The sequence below is a fragment of the Odocoileus virginianus genome, chromosome 4 (genome assembly GCF_023699985.2).
Source record: "Odocoileus virginianus isolate 20LAN1187 ecotype Illinois chromosome 4, Ovbor_1.2, whole genome shotgun sequence".
Classification (NCBI taxonomy): domain Eukaryota; kingdom Metazoa; phylum Chordata; class Mammalia; order Artiodactyla; family Cervidae; genus Odocoileus; species Odocoileus virginianus.
This window is the reverse complement of record NC_069677.1, coordinates 63,577,471-63,592,874: the sequence shown is the minus strand read 5'-3', so window position 1 is coordinate 63,592,874 and position 15,404 is coordinate 63,577,471. Positions and strand designations below refer to the sequence as shown.

Sequence of the window (15,404 nt, the reverse complement as noted above, 5' to 3'; positions counted from 1 at the left end):
TAACACACACATTTCACAGCACTCTGGATTCCTCACATAGAACTATAGGTAACTTTTCTCTAGAAACTATCTCAGACACCAGCTTATACAGAGGTAACAAGCTTCCATGAAGTCAGCTTAACAAGTTTACAGAAGAAATAAGAGAATAAGAGGTACCAAACTAGATACACACTGACTAAAAGAAAATAATTTCTTACTTTATAATGTTTACACAAACAGTCTCTTTTTTTTCCTCAGACCACAAGTGGAAATTTCACGAAGTATTATAGATAGTGAAAGAGGAAGGGACTCTCCAATACATGGAGATTGTCTCCCAAAATCCCCTTTTTGTCACAATAGGGTAATGAAGTGAGAAATAAAAAAAAAAAAAAAAAGAAAACAAGAGACAAAACTAAGAGCTACATGAAGTATTTATACTTTGACGCATCAGAACCCTCTAGAAGATCTGTTGGAAAACTGTTTTGCTGGATTCTACCCCAAATTTTTGACCCAATAAGTCTGGGCTGGAGCCCACATATAAGCATTTCTAATGAGTTTTCAGATAATGCTGATGTTGCTGGTCCTGGGACCCTACTGTAACAAGCACTGTCCTGTAAGACAACAGTTTCTACCAGTATGAGTGACATCACAATCATAGAACCCTATCAATATCCATGCCACCTCAGATTCATGCACATTGGTTTCACCAAGCTTGGCGAATCCAGAGGTATAATCAATTTTATCTTCAGTCTCTTCCAAAAATTTAATTCAATTAACTTATTATGAAAGCCTACTTTGCACACTCCACATAAATAAGACATTTGGAGGACCTTCCCCACCCATTCCAACAACCACAGGCATTTAAAGCCAGAATAACTGTGGACCACCTACCTGCAACACCATCTACCCTGATGCTAGGGCAGGTACTTCTTGGTCAGCCTTATCACTCTCCCTGGGACACTGCAACCCAGCAACTTGGCATAATGCACTTTCATAATGTTGCTCCCACTGTCTTTCCCATGCTTGTGGTAAAGAACCCAACTACCAATGCAGGAGAAGTTAAGAGACATGGGTTAAATCCCAGGGCTGATCCCCTGAAGGAGGGCATGGCAACCCACTCCAGTATTCTTGCCTGGAAAATCCCACAGACAGAGGAGCCTGGTGGGCTACAGTCCACAGGGTGACAAAGAGTCGGACATGACTGAAGTGATTTATCACCCATTTCCCATCCTGAGCTTTTTGCTATGGACAGTATACTGTTTCTGAGGCCTCAAGGTAAAAAAAAAAACTTAATACCTTCTGTCCCCTAATTCTCCCCACTCCTGACTTCACGGGAGAGCTAAATATCAGCAGAAGACTTCAATGAGTAGTCAACTATGGCCAGAATTTGAGAGCACTAGCTTCCAAAAATGGTGTTCTTGCCAATTATTGTGGAAAACCTTGGCCATAGTTGTGAATTTTTTGACTTTCTGTTTCATAACATACAAACTGAACGTCCTCAGGCCTATTCTGCATGGATACAGTGATGATTAGCAATGAGGGTTAGTATAAAGTTAGATCTCTCATTTCCGTCTTACTTCTATAAATTTTCTAAGCTACTATCACCTGGCACAGAGTAGACATTTAACTGAATAACAGCAACCCTCCTAGGACTAAATGTGAGATACAGGAAAAAGAACATGGGTTTTATGGTCCTGGGTTTAAGTTCAGCCCTGGTGGTTACCAGCAAATCACAGCATGTCTCCGAATATTGGTTTCAACATCTGTAACTTAAAAAAAAAGATAAAATCTCTCCCTGTAACACACATACACACAAATGCACCCATGTTTGTGATACCCTGTGGCCTCATGGAGCCAAACTACCAAGGCTTGAGTCCCAACTGTGGCATCTAGTAGATGTGTGACATTAGGCAAGTTATTTAATTTGGGGTGCCTCAGTTTCACCATCTAAAAAATGGTGATTGTGAGGGTTAAATGAGTTAATATATGTATAAGTACTTATGAGAGCATAGTTCACACTGCAAATGCCATTTGTGGTAGCTATTATTGTCATTTGTTGTATTGTTTTTTACTATATGTTATTTATCAAAAAAGCAAGAGAGTTCCAGAAAAACATCTATTTCTGCTTTATTGACTATGCCAAAGACTTTGACTGTGTGGATCACAATAAACTGTGGAAAATTCTGAAAGAAATGGGAATACCAGACTACCTGACCTGCCTCTTGAGAAAGCTGTGTGCAAGTCAGGAAGAAACAGCTAGAACTGGACACGGAACAACAGGCTGGTTCCAAGTAGCAAAAGGAGTACGTCAAGGCTGTATATTGTCACCCTGCTTATTTAACTTATATGCAGTGCACATCATGAGCAATGCTGGGCTGGAGGAAATACAAGCTGGAATCAAGATTGCCAGGAAAAATATCAATAACCTCAGATATGCAGATGACACCACCCTTATGGCAGAAAGTGAAGAAGAACTAAAGAGCCTCTTGATGAAAGTGAAAGAGGAGAGTGAAAAAGTTGGCTTAAAGCTCAACTTTCAGAAAACTAAGATCATGGCCTCTGGTTCTATTACTTCATGGCAAATAGATTGGGAAATAGTGGAAACAATGGCTGACTTTATTTTTCTGGGCTCCAAAATCACTGCAGATGGTGATTTCAGTCATGAAATTAAAAGATGCTTACTCCTTGGAAGGAAAGTTATGACCAACCTAGGTAGCATATTAAAAAGCAGAGATATTACTTTGTCAACAAAGGCCTGTCTAGTCAAGGCTATGGTTTTTCCAGTGGTCATGTGTGGATGTGAGAGTTGGACTATAAAGAAAGCTGAGCGCCGAAGAATTGATGCTCCTTGGACTGCAAGGAGATCCAACCAGCCCATCCTAAAGGAGATCAGTCCTGGGTATTCATTGGAAGGACTGATGCTAAAGCTGAAACTCCAATACCTTGGCCACCTTATGTGAAGAGCTTCCTCATTTGAAAAGACCCTGATGCTGGTAAAGATTGAGGGCAGGAGGAGAAAGGGATGACAGAGGATGAGATGGTTGAATGGCATCACCGACTCAATGGACATGGGTTCGGGTGAACTTCGTGAGTTGGTGATGGACAGGAGGGCCTGGCGTGCTGTGGTTCATGGGGTCGCAAAGAGTCAGACAAGACTGAGTGACTGAACTGACTGATTTTATAATAGACCCTAACAAATGTTTGTTCTTCATATCCCCACTTGCCTGACCATATAATTTTAATTAAATTTTGACTACATATAATATCTCCATAAACAGTTTAAATCATAAATTCATTTTCTTGATGTGCTAGCTCATTAGCCTTTAGAATCTGAGACAAGATCCTTTGAGGCAACATAGTCGTTTACTCTCAAGGCTTCCTCTGTAGGAAGCTGACTCAGGAGCACAGCACACAGAATACATAGGAGGTTATTTTCTTAAAATCAACTTTCAGAAACCTACATAGAGCAATTTGCCTTTGATTTTTTCCACTTTTTCAAACTTTCTCTGACTAACACTTTACAGCATGGAAAACCTTGCTCTGATCTCTGGAGTCCTTAAAACCAACCTTTTTTTTTTTGTCCTGTTTTAACCAAAGGAGAAAGCAAGTTTACTTCCTTAGGCTCTTAACCATAATTTCCTTTCCTGCAGACCCCTTCAGATTAAACCAGAGCCACTCTTTCACAGGACATGCATCCACAGACCCCCAAATCCACAGCCAGCCCTCACTGTTCTGACAGGATAACTCTCTCTCTTTAACTTTCTAACAGGAATTCAACAGGATTTACCGAGCACACAATACAAAATCATAGAGGGATTGGAAGAACTAAGAATGGCAATATAATACTAATCAAAATTCTGTCTGGGAGAAGGACCTGGATGTCACTGTAGGCTGGTTCTGGGAAGAAAGGTGTTGGTTTGAGTTGGAGTAACTGAGATGCCTGATGGCAAAAGTCAGCCTTGACCTGAGTCTTGAAGGACTTTTGCAGCTGAAAGGAAGGTTAGTGATAATCTATTTCACTTCTTCCTCATTTTATAGATGGGAAAAGTAAGGCTAGAAATTAAGTCACTTGCCCAAACTAATGCATTTAGCTACTGAAAAAAAAAAGAAAGAAGGAAAATCATAAGGATTTAAAAACTCAAATCCACAAGAGAGCATCCAATGCTTTCTCCATAAAGCATGCCATGTTTGAATAAGGAAAAAGCCTCAGACAGGGCTTCCAGGCAGGGAGAAGGGTAAGAAGTGGCAGTCAACATCTCTTATGGGCCTGGAGGTCAAGGAGGCAGGGCTGGACCAGAGCAGAGTAAAATGGATCAGTAGGGGACAGCCACACCATGTCCAACAGCCCAGTCTTATCCTGAGGAACCTCCAAGCAGTGTCAGGATAAAATGAATGCCTTGTGATTTTTGAAGCAAGATAGTTTTTAAAATGTTAGTGATTGACTATGAACTATATTTTCTTTAAATCTTGAAAAACAGGATGTCGAGTGAACTCAATGGGACCTATTAAACTGCTAAATACCTTTCTAGAGGAACATAGGTCAGTAGCTTAATACGTTGCTGTTGTTTAGTCACTAGGTCATGTCCGACTCTTTGCAACTCCATGGAATGTAGCCCGCCAAGCTCCTCTGTCCATGGGATTCTCCAGGCAAGAATACTGGAGTGGGCTGCCATTTCCCTCTCCAGGGGATCTTCCCAACTCAGGGATGGGTCCTGTGTCGCTTGTTTCATGGGTGGGTTCTTTACTTCAATAGTTTAATATACTTTAATGAATTCAAAATCTAAATTTTGTGGCTTAATTTTTCCCTTCAGCCCACTAAACAATGAATAAGGTTTCCATATGCATTTAGAAACTGTTTCTTATATTGTAAGGCCATGAAATCAAAGGCAGAATTCTAAGAGGTTTAAACTATTTTTTCCCTAAGTTCAGATCCCACCCCTCAAATGCATGAAATTAGGAATGTCCTACAAAGTAAGGGAGCCGCCAGTGATGTATAATGGAACCATTAATGCTATCAGAGAACAAGAAGCAATTTTTCTTTCACGAACAATGAGCAGGGGATACAGGGCCCTAAGTGAGCAGTGCTAAGTGCACCATCTGCTGCCAATCAATATTTGACCATTAATCGTCTTCTAAGCTTTTAGTCCAATTTAAACAAATATCATCATGACTTATACTTTAAACCAGTTATGGATTTTAATCCTTCAATTTTGAAATAATGAGAATTGTAGAATGTCATGAGACATAATTACCAACCATTGTTATCAGTGAAGCAAAAATATTGTTAAAATGTTACTACTAATTTTTAAAAGCATCCTGGGACCCTTGAACAGTTAGAACCAGACATGGAACAACAGACTGGTTCCAAATAGGAAAAGGAGTACGCCAAGGCTGTATGTTGTCACCATGCTTATTTAACTTATAAGCAGAATAAATCATGAGAAATGCTGGGCTGTATGAAGCACAAGCTGGAATCAAGATTCCGGGAGAAATATCAATAACCTCAGATATGCAGATGACACCACCCTTATGGCAGAAAGTGAAGAACTAAAGAGCCTCTTGATGAAAGTGAAAGAGGAGAGTGAAAAAGTTTGCTTAAAGCTCAACTTTCAGAAAACTAAGATCATGGCATCTGGTCCCATCATTTCATGGCAAATAGATGGGGAAACAGTGAAAACAGTGGCAGACTTTATTTTTCTGGGCTCCAAAATCACTGCAGATGGTGACTGCAGCCATGAAATTAAAAGATGCTTACTCCTTGGAAGAAAAGTTATAACCAACCTGGACAGCATATTAAAAAGCAGAGACATTACTTTGCCAACAAAGTCCATCTAGTCAAGGCTATGGTTTTTCCAGTGGTCATGTATGGATGTGAGAATTGGACTATAAAGAAAGCTGAGCACTGAAGAATTGATGCTTTTGAACTGTGGTGTTGGAGAAAACTCTTGAGAGTCCCTTGGACAGCAAGGAGATCCAACCAGTCCATCCTAAAGGAGATCAGACCTGAATATTCATTGGAAGGACTGATGCTGAAGTTGAAACTCCAACACTTTGGCTACCTGATGCCAAGAGGTGACTCATTTCCTGATGCTTGGGAAGACTGAGGGCAGGAGAAGGGGATGACAGAGGATGAGATGGTTGGATGGCATCACCGACTCAGTGGACTTGACTTTTAGCAAACTCCAGCAGATAGTGAAGGATAAGCAAGCCTGGCGTGCTGCAGTCCATGGGGTTACAAAGAGTCAGACACAACTGAGAAACTGAGCAACAACAATATACAGATAAAATGAATCAACATCTATTGTGTTTTCTAAAAGATAACAGACACATATCATTGGAATGCCAGCAGAAAGGTAAAATGCTGGCTGGGCTAAAGTATTACAGGAAATCCCATGCCTTAGAAAATATTTATGATTCTTGACACAGAGGAAAATGGCACATTATACAGATAGTTGATGAGAGTAAGAGCACTACTCAGTCCAGTAGGGGAACTACTGGTCAAATTCATTGATAAGCATCAGATACAGGACCAAGCAATCTTAGATGTTTCATTAAAAGTGTATCTGTCTGAAAGATGGAGGTAACTAAAGTAAAGTTTACTCTCAAGTGTTTATCTAAGACAAAAAAAACCTTTAAAAGCTCAATGTGGGGACTTTCAGGTGGTCCAGTAGTGAAGAGCCTGCCTGCCAATGCAAGGGACACAGATTCGATCCCTGGTCCAGGCAGATCCCATATGCTGTGTGCCACAACTACTGAAATTCATACGCTCTAGAGTCTGTGCTCTGCAACAAGAGAAGCCACCACAATGAGAAGCCCTTGTACTAGAGTGGCCCCTGCTTGCAGCAACTAGAGAAAGCCTGCATGCAACAAAAGCCCCAAGACCCAGAATAGCCAAAAAAAAAGAGAAAAAAGTTCATGGTTGATTTCAACCATAGTTTTGTTTCTTTTCTCCCACATTGATTATCACCATGCCTCTGACAGGACTCTAGCAAGAACCACGGTCTCCATTCTCTGACGATGAAGGGCTTATATGGTCTTACTCTGAAATTTCATTCTTTTGGACTTCCTGGAAAATAGAATCTCTCTGACTAATGTTGAAAGCATAAACAATATGAGGATGCATCTGGATCTCACAGATACATCCTCTCTCTAGGAAAATCATTGAAAGAATTTATGTTAAAACATCTTCAGCATCTCTTAAAAGAGATAGAGGCCTATTAGCTCAGTTACATGAGTATGTGACCAAGTCATAGGTTGGTTACAACTACAGGTGTATCAGCTAGTTTCATGACTTTCACATCTCTAAGTCTTCATTTCCTAATCTATGAGATGAAGATACTGAACTTACAATCTCTGACTTCTTCCCAATAAATGAAGTTCAAATTCATTTGTAGCTACTGGGAGATTCATTCACTTGGTATCTCCTTTCCCCTTACCATTTAAAAAAGTTTGTCAGAATATCCCATCTTGTTTCTCTGTTGTAGATTCAAATGATTTTATTACATCATTGAGAGAAACTGCCTATGAATTATTTTACATATAACATTTATATCATCACTGAAAAAGAACACTGAGATATCACCAATGCTATCCATATGGACTATTTTCAGGGATATCAGTGAAAGCTCTTTTGAGTAAGTAAAAGCACAAGGATGCTGTTATGAGGGGCTACTCAGTTTGGGGAAGTTCACTTCTTTGAGATTTAGCTTCCTCAATAATGAGGCAGCTAGAGAAAATAACCTCTAAGATTTCCGTAAATTCCAACAATTATAATTCTAGGTCAACAACAAAAAAATTAAGCAACACTAAAATAAAAGTCTTTTCATTGATTTATACAATTCAAGATAACTCAAGGATACTAAAATTTCTAGTAATGGGATAGTTATACATATATGTGCATGTCTCCATAATTTTTATAATCCTTATACATTGCACTGTTTCAGAACCTGCTTTCAATAACTTTTGCATAAAAAAATTTAGAGAAGAAGGACAGAAATCAGACAGCTCAACTTAATCCCACACAAACCTTAAGCTTAAACTGCCTTAGGAATAGCAATTAAGAGAAATGCTATCTCAGCTAATGTTCAATGTGCTAATTATTCTTTTTATTAAACTACATCTGATTTGAAATATTGGTAGTTTCAAGTGTACAGCAAAGTGATTTGTATATATACTCCTTTTTTCAATTCTTTTCCAGGATAGCATTTTAAAAGATATTGAACATAGCTCCCTGTGCTATGCAGTAAATGTGCTATTATTTTCTGACTTTAACCATAACTTAAAAGTACTTCATGGAGTTGTTTAAGTATTAAAGTTAACCTGGGAATTTTCATGTTCCAAAGTAAAAGTTACATTTATGTGTTGTGAGTACAAAGTATGTTGAATTTTAATAGGTCACCAAATTTCATCAAAACTTTTACAAAACAGTATCTCCATCATAGATAAACTTTAATTGGCAAATGAGTCATGGTCAATCAAATTCAGGACTGTGAAGAAATCCTTCCCTCTAATAAAGGTTTGTTATTTTAAAACCTGTGCTGTTTTTCTAAACTATAAATTGCCCTATAATTTAATGCTAGGAATTACACTGTTTCTAACTTCTCAGATTACATCCCACATCCTCATTGATTATTTATTAGACAAGTCAGGAGAAAGCCTGGTCCAGTGATGATGGAGGAGGGCAGTGACTGGCACCCAGGGCTTTACATCTGGTGGTATCACTTTGACTATTTCCCTTAAACCTGATTGTGAGTTTTTTCTCCTCAAATGAGAGTTTGTGTGTGCTTTAAGACCCTCGATGGAAAGAACTTAACTGTTCTCTGAATGGACCAGCACATCAGTCTCCTGAAAGAAATTATTCTGCTTAGCCTAAAACTACTTAGCTCAAATATCTCACAGTTGGATTCAGTTAAGGCATAGGGTTTCTCATGGTCTCAAATCATGACTGTATATTGTTATTATCAGGACATCACGTGGTTAGCATATAAAATGTGCCCTGATCCTGTTCCCTGAAACTCAGGAGTGTAAAAGGCTTCAGAACTTCCAAAATAAGGAAAGTGAAATATAAAAGTATATTCTTTTATGAATTATAACAATATCGCAGCCATTTCCATTGTGTTCAAATTTCCTATCCATTATCAGGCACAGATAAGAGTGGTACAGAAAACTATTTCATAAACCAAATCAGTTTTAAAACTACCAGTGTCTTACACTTTACTTTAAAAGATGAGAATACAGACTGGATAATCTCTGTCACGTTTTAATAAACTTTCTGAAAGGAATGATATGGTAAATTGCACAGAAAGAGCAATTCCTCGGGAGTTTAAAGGTTAAATGCTTTTTTCACACCTTGCCCGTACCTCCAAAAAAGAAGATACTTAGCAAATAATACTAATAATTGTTAATTAAAAGTATGAAATCAGGCTAAGAAATGAAGAGCACTGCATAAAGAAACTGTTGGTATTATAAGAAAATAAAACACACTCACATAATTTAAGTAGATTTGAACAAAATTGCTTCAATGGGGGGGAGGAATAGGTACATTTCTGCAAGTTTTCTTCTTGAAACTTGGTGCTAAGAAGGTTTTCTCAATACATGTCTAAGTGCTGTTATTTCTAGAACTTTATAATGCTCATCAGCCCCTCCAGAGAGAGAAGGCTGCTTGCTTTTTGTGACTGCAGAGCCATCACTTCCCAATATCTATCATTACAAAAACAAACAACTAGCCCGGTTTGACTTCCCACATGACAATGGACCCACATCTGTCAACAGACTCGCATTATGTGCCTCATGAGAACATGACTGTGGCATTTACTTTTGTGACAAGGCAAATTTCAGCAGCTTATCTGGAAAGAGATAAGCATTCATTATGCTGCAGCACCTTTCATCAAGCTAATGACATTTCAATCAGCACATTTTCTCCACTTTTGGTACTTTGCCATCTGAGCACGTCTGTAATTACGCCCAAGCAACAAGTTTCGCATCAATCCTACAATTTCTGCACTCACCGTACACCATCGCTCCCCCGGTTTCATGCAAGAAGCGAAATCGATGATTTTTAAATAGCCAGATTGTCAAAATGGTAAGGATGAGCAAAAAATTAAAGACAAGCAGCTCCACCGCTCCCTGATGTTGAAACTGATATTCATCCTTCTCTGACATGAACCTTTGCTTTCTCTCCATTCTTCAATCTTCTCAGGATTCCTTAGATAAAAACCTGGACAAGGACTATTTTATCAAAATTTGCCTAAGACGGTCTGGCTGCCTGAGGATTTCAGGATAAACACAGCCACTTAAGTTGCTACTTCATGAGCATTCTCCCTTGGCTTAGTATTCAGATGGCTTCTAGTTACAACTTCCTGTTTCTCTCTTAAAGCAGCCCCGTCTCTTTTCAAACTCCAGAGTGGTTTCATCATCGACTCTTACTGTCTTTAAATGATTCATTCCATGAAATTAACTTTCATATTGGACAAACCTGCTAGCAGTCATTCTGAGATCTTGAATCATGATCTTATCGTTTAGCAAGTCTTCTTAAGCTGCATAACTGGTGAATTGTAGATTAATAATAAAACAGATCATCTTACATCAACAACATTTTCTAAGTTCAAAAAGCCAATTCCTGAATCATAACCTCATTCATATGCAAGGTTTTTCCTTTCCAACTAAAGCTAGCAATGTGATGGGGACTGATTGAAAATGATTTCACAAGGATTTTTTTCTTTTTAATTGAGAAGAAGAAAATAATTTTGTATATGACTCTCTCTGTGTTTGGTTTTATATAACTGGTAGTCACAAGAACAGTATTTAAACTCTGAATCAGTTGTTTTTCTTTTAACAAGAATAAATGAAAACACAAGACAAAAAGAATTTTGTCCTCCTCTTTACAGCTGTGCTGTTTTTATGTATAGAGTCAAAAAAAGAAAAGAAACATATCTTTGAAGGAAGAAACCGTGCAGCCATTCCCAGTAATGCCTCATTAGTGGATTTCTCTTTATAAAATTCCTGATCCAGACATTCAGGACTCACAGAATCTGCCACAGATCACAAACCTCCTCTGTCTTATGGCAAAACAATGTGGCTCACTGAGGAACAGTCTGCCACCAATACTGAAGATTCCAGAATTACAGGACACAGACAGTGATGATTCTTCAGATCATCTTGCATTTGGCAGGTTAGTTCTGTTTGAATTAAAATTTTATGCTTTTTGAAAAAGTTCAAGACTCTAGGCTCTGCTGTTTTCTTAATAATTGTGATGATATGTTTGTCTTATTGGTTCTATGGTACAATTAAATGTAGTTAAGTGAGATTTTTCATCATTTCATAACATTATTGTAACTCAGGGGTTTAATAGTCATCTAACATCCCCTGACTCAACAGAATTAGTTTTCAGTTTATACCGTGCAAGTGATTCACTGAGTAGGATAAGTCCAAGTAGAGCTTTAGAATATCTTGTCACCAAAAGCCAAAGGTCAAACACAGGATATATTGAAAGCTCACTGGTTCCTTCCCAACAGTTTTACTCACAGAGAAAGTCTATCAACCACTTAGTAGAAAATTCTGCCATTTCAGCTTCTTTGCCTCTTGCAACGTTTGAAGCTGATTTCCTGAGTTTAACTCAGCAGGGGGTATTTATGTGGGCTGCAGATGTTTTACACTACCCTTTTTGGCAGACATATCTGTGATGACTAATATTCAAACTGTTTTGAAATCTGTCAGATAATGCTTGCAAGCATTTTACCAAGCTTTGCTAGCAGGTTCAACCTTAACAATTTTGCAAACCCAGAGAGTTAGCCTTGAGTTGTTAGATTTACAAGATACCCAAATTCAAAACTTGACAATTTCGTAACTTTTTTTTTTCTTTTCTGTCATCATTTAATTGCTCTGGCTACTTTAAATAATGATGATTATTCCATCTGGGCAGAATTAACTTTCTTTGGTTGTCTTATTACAACATCCAGTTTCACTCTCTTACTCAATGAAGCAACTCAGTGAGAGGATTAAAGGCTTATGGAGTGTTTTGATTGGCTAACACACTGTTTCAGAAAATCCTAAACTTGATGTCAACATATGAAAAAAGGTATGTTTCACGTAAAGGAAGTCAAACACATAGTTTCTCTAGAAAAAAACTGGTAGGATCTATCACACTGGATTCTCCTTCTCATGTGGCCACAATCTGGGCTGAGGGGTGCCTGTTCGCCACAGTCCCATTCATCCTATTTCACTCATTTTTATGTTCCCTGCATGGCCTCCACAGTCACTTGAATATGTGGTGCCTGGTTTGTTCCAGTAATGGAATGCATTCACTATTCCATTGTCTAATAACATTAGGAAAATTTCTTTTCATTAAACTGAAAAGTGGACTTAGGAATCATTTCCAATTCTTAAATTCAGAAAAGTATTTCAATTCCTCCTATATTGTGTTGTGCCAAGAAAAATAAGAAAATGAAATAGGAACACATATTAATTTGGTATCTACTATGAACCTGGCTGGCTTCCCTGGTGGCTCAGACTGAAAAGAATCTGCCTGCAATGTGGGAGACCTGGGTTTGAACCCTGGGTTGGGAAGATCTCCTGGGGAAGGGAACGGCTACCCACTCCAGGATTCTTGCCTGGAGAATTCCATGGATAGAGGAGCCTGGCAGGCTATAGTCTATGGGGTCGCAAAGAGTCCACATGGCTGAGCAACTTTCACACACATATTCATGAACCAGGAAGAGCTTCCCAGGTGTTGCTAGTGGTAAAGAACCATCCTGCCAATGCAGGAGATGTAAGCGATGCAGGTTCAGTCTCTGGGTTGAGAAGATCCCCTGGAGGAGGGCCTGGCAACATATTCCAGTATTCTTGCCTGGAGAATCCCATGGACAGAGGAGCCTGGTTGGTTACAGTCCAAAGGGTTGCGAAGAGTCAGACATGACTGAAACAACTTGGCATGCAGGCACATATGAACCAGGAAATATGTTGGGAAATTTAATTTAGTTTAATATAATATTTATAGAAAACCTATATGTGAAGTGCTTAAGGCTCAGAGAGGGTTGATAATATATCCAAGTTTTCACAGCCTGTAGGAATTAAATTTACAGGTTGGGTTTAATGGCATTAAGATGGCATTTCACAGCTGTAATCCACAGCTGTGACTCAAGAGAGTGAGGAAAACTTGCTATAAAATTCGAGGAAATCTTGCTTGAGACCAAAACAAACAAAAAAAAGAAACCAGACAAACAAATGTTAATGTGTTAGAGCTAAACATTTATATTCAAATTTTTGTGCTTTTTATTTTTTCATGTTGTAACATATATAAAAGAATTATATATTAGATAACATAAAATATTTTGTGTTGTTATGCATAGCCTCCTAGTTGATAATTGGCTATTTGATAAGCACTTTTCCTTCCTTTACATCTTGCTCTCCTGAAGTAAAGGTCTAATAAAGTTTGGGGGAAAAAAGATGGAATTTCAGCTAGAGTGATCAATGCATCTTAGCTTGTCAGAAACTTTCTTGGTTTTAGTACTAGAAGTGCTGCATCCCAGGAAACTCCTCAGACACAGGCAAACCAGGATAATAGGTCATTCTTATAGCTAAGATTCCCCCAAATTTACAAATCTAGTACTATCAGAAATGACTGTTATTTATGAGATTCCTGAGGGAGACATTCAGCAAAAAAAAAAAAAATTCAAAAATTAAGGCACTATTTTATTAGTTGGTGACATAAATTTTATTAGCTGGTGACATAAAGCTTAGTACTAGGTCTCTAATGAAGTTGGGATGGAACTCAAACATAAGGCTCAAAGAGGAATTGTTGATTGTCTCTTAATTCAGATCTTAACACCTGTTGGCCACTGAGTCAAAGGTTCTTGATGCAAGATGCAGCATGCTGGTAAGAGGAAGAAAGTAAAGAGAAAAGCAGGATGGTCCAGTTTACGCAGTGACATGCCCTGCCTCAGCTTGTCCATCCAGTACCATGGTAGGAAAAACTTAAAGAGGCCTCCAAGCCAATAACTTGTATAGCAGAGTAACCTCACCTATTAGTGAATCTGACCAGTTAGAACCCAGAGACTGTGTTCCATAATCTAGCCAATCACTTGAGGGTTCCTTTGCTTGGAGAGGACAATGGAGATTGTGGTCTCAGAGGATCAAGAAGGGAAGCTTTCCTAGTGTAGGAGCTGCTGAGAGTTCCTCTTCCCTGCTCCTTAGAGCCCTACTTGGCCCTTCTTAGTGCCCTCTCAACCACTGGGCTTAACAGAAAATACTCAAATCAACCCAGGCCCTGGGTTAGAGGAAAATCCCATTGCTCACTCTCTTGTCCTCTTCCCTGATACTTAACCCTCTCTGAGACCAGTGAGAGGGGAGTTCATATCTTGCCCCCAAAGGTTATAAAATAGACTAGGACAGGGCTGAAATTAAGTTTACTTGAAAGCCACACAATGCACCCAACCAAAGATTCACCCCCATTCTATTTTCAAACTTGCAATGAATACATCTGTTAAAGTGACTTTGCAGTGCTAAGTCACTTCAGTCATGTCCAACTCTGTGTGACTCTATGAACTGTAGCCCTCCAGGCTCTTCTGTCCATGGGATTCTCCAAGGAAGAACACAGGAGTGGGTTGCCATTTCCTCCTCCAGAGGATAGATCTTCCTGACCCAGGGATCAAACCCTCATCTTTTATGTCTCCTGTATTGGCAGGCAGGTTCTTTACCACTAGCACCACCTGGGAAAACTTAAAGTGATTAAATGAGGCAGTATTAGACCGGGGTAATTCTAATGTCTTGGTTACCTATGCATGCAAACCAAACCTAAGCCAGAGTCAATGAGCTCAAATCTGAGGAATTTAAGAACAATCAATCACAAATGGCCAAACAAGGCAACCGTGTAATCTATAGCAAATCAAATAATGTCCTTGCTTGTTTCCCTTGTTGTCCTTGTCTTTTCTATAAAAACTTCCCTCTAAGCTTCCATTGGTGGAATGTTCCTAATCATTGTCAGTTTGGTGCTGCCCAAGTTTAAATGGATGTATGCACAGATAACACTCTTGAAAATTTTAACGTGCCTTAGTTTATCTTTTACCACATCTTAGCTTTACCTGCTCCCCAGAAAGTCACATGTTAGCATAAGAAAGCCACTAATTTGAACAACATGAACCACTCCCATCAGTAGATTTCTGCAGAGAAACAAACGTTCAAAAATTTCACATAAAGTTAAATTCCATGATAAATGCTTGGACAATAGTAAGTCCCAAAGAAATTCACTAATACCTGGTTTTCCTCTTCAGACTCTGAAGAGTCCAAATCTATGGGGCTAAGAACCATGAACCTAGGTCATAACTCCCAAGTGCATGTTTTTCCACTGCTCTTCATTCTGGTGGCAAGGTGAAATAAAGAATGCTGAAAACAAGTGAAAATCAGAGGACTTGTGTAATTTTATGAAACAA

The 15,404-nt window shown here is 38.8% G+C and overlaps 1 protein-coding gene across 1 annotated transcript in view; it reads right to left on the bottom strand.

The window, feature by feature from the left end:
* The window catches only part of SLC9A9 (solute carrier family 9 member A9), a 639,391-nt gene extending 629,059 nt beyond the window's left edge, over positions 1–10,332 (bottom strand). The window contains exon 1 of the mRNA XM_070466623.1: positions 9,987–10,332. Within this exon, the coding sequence (XP_070322724.1) occupies positions 9,987–10,161 (175 nt within the window). The 5' untranslated portion in view covers positions 10,162–10,332. The remainder of the gene's footprint in view (positions 1–9,986) is intronic.
* Between the last annotated feature and the right edge of the window lie 5,072 nt (positions 10,333–15,404).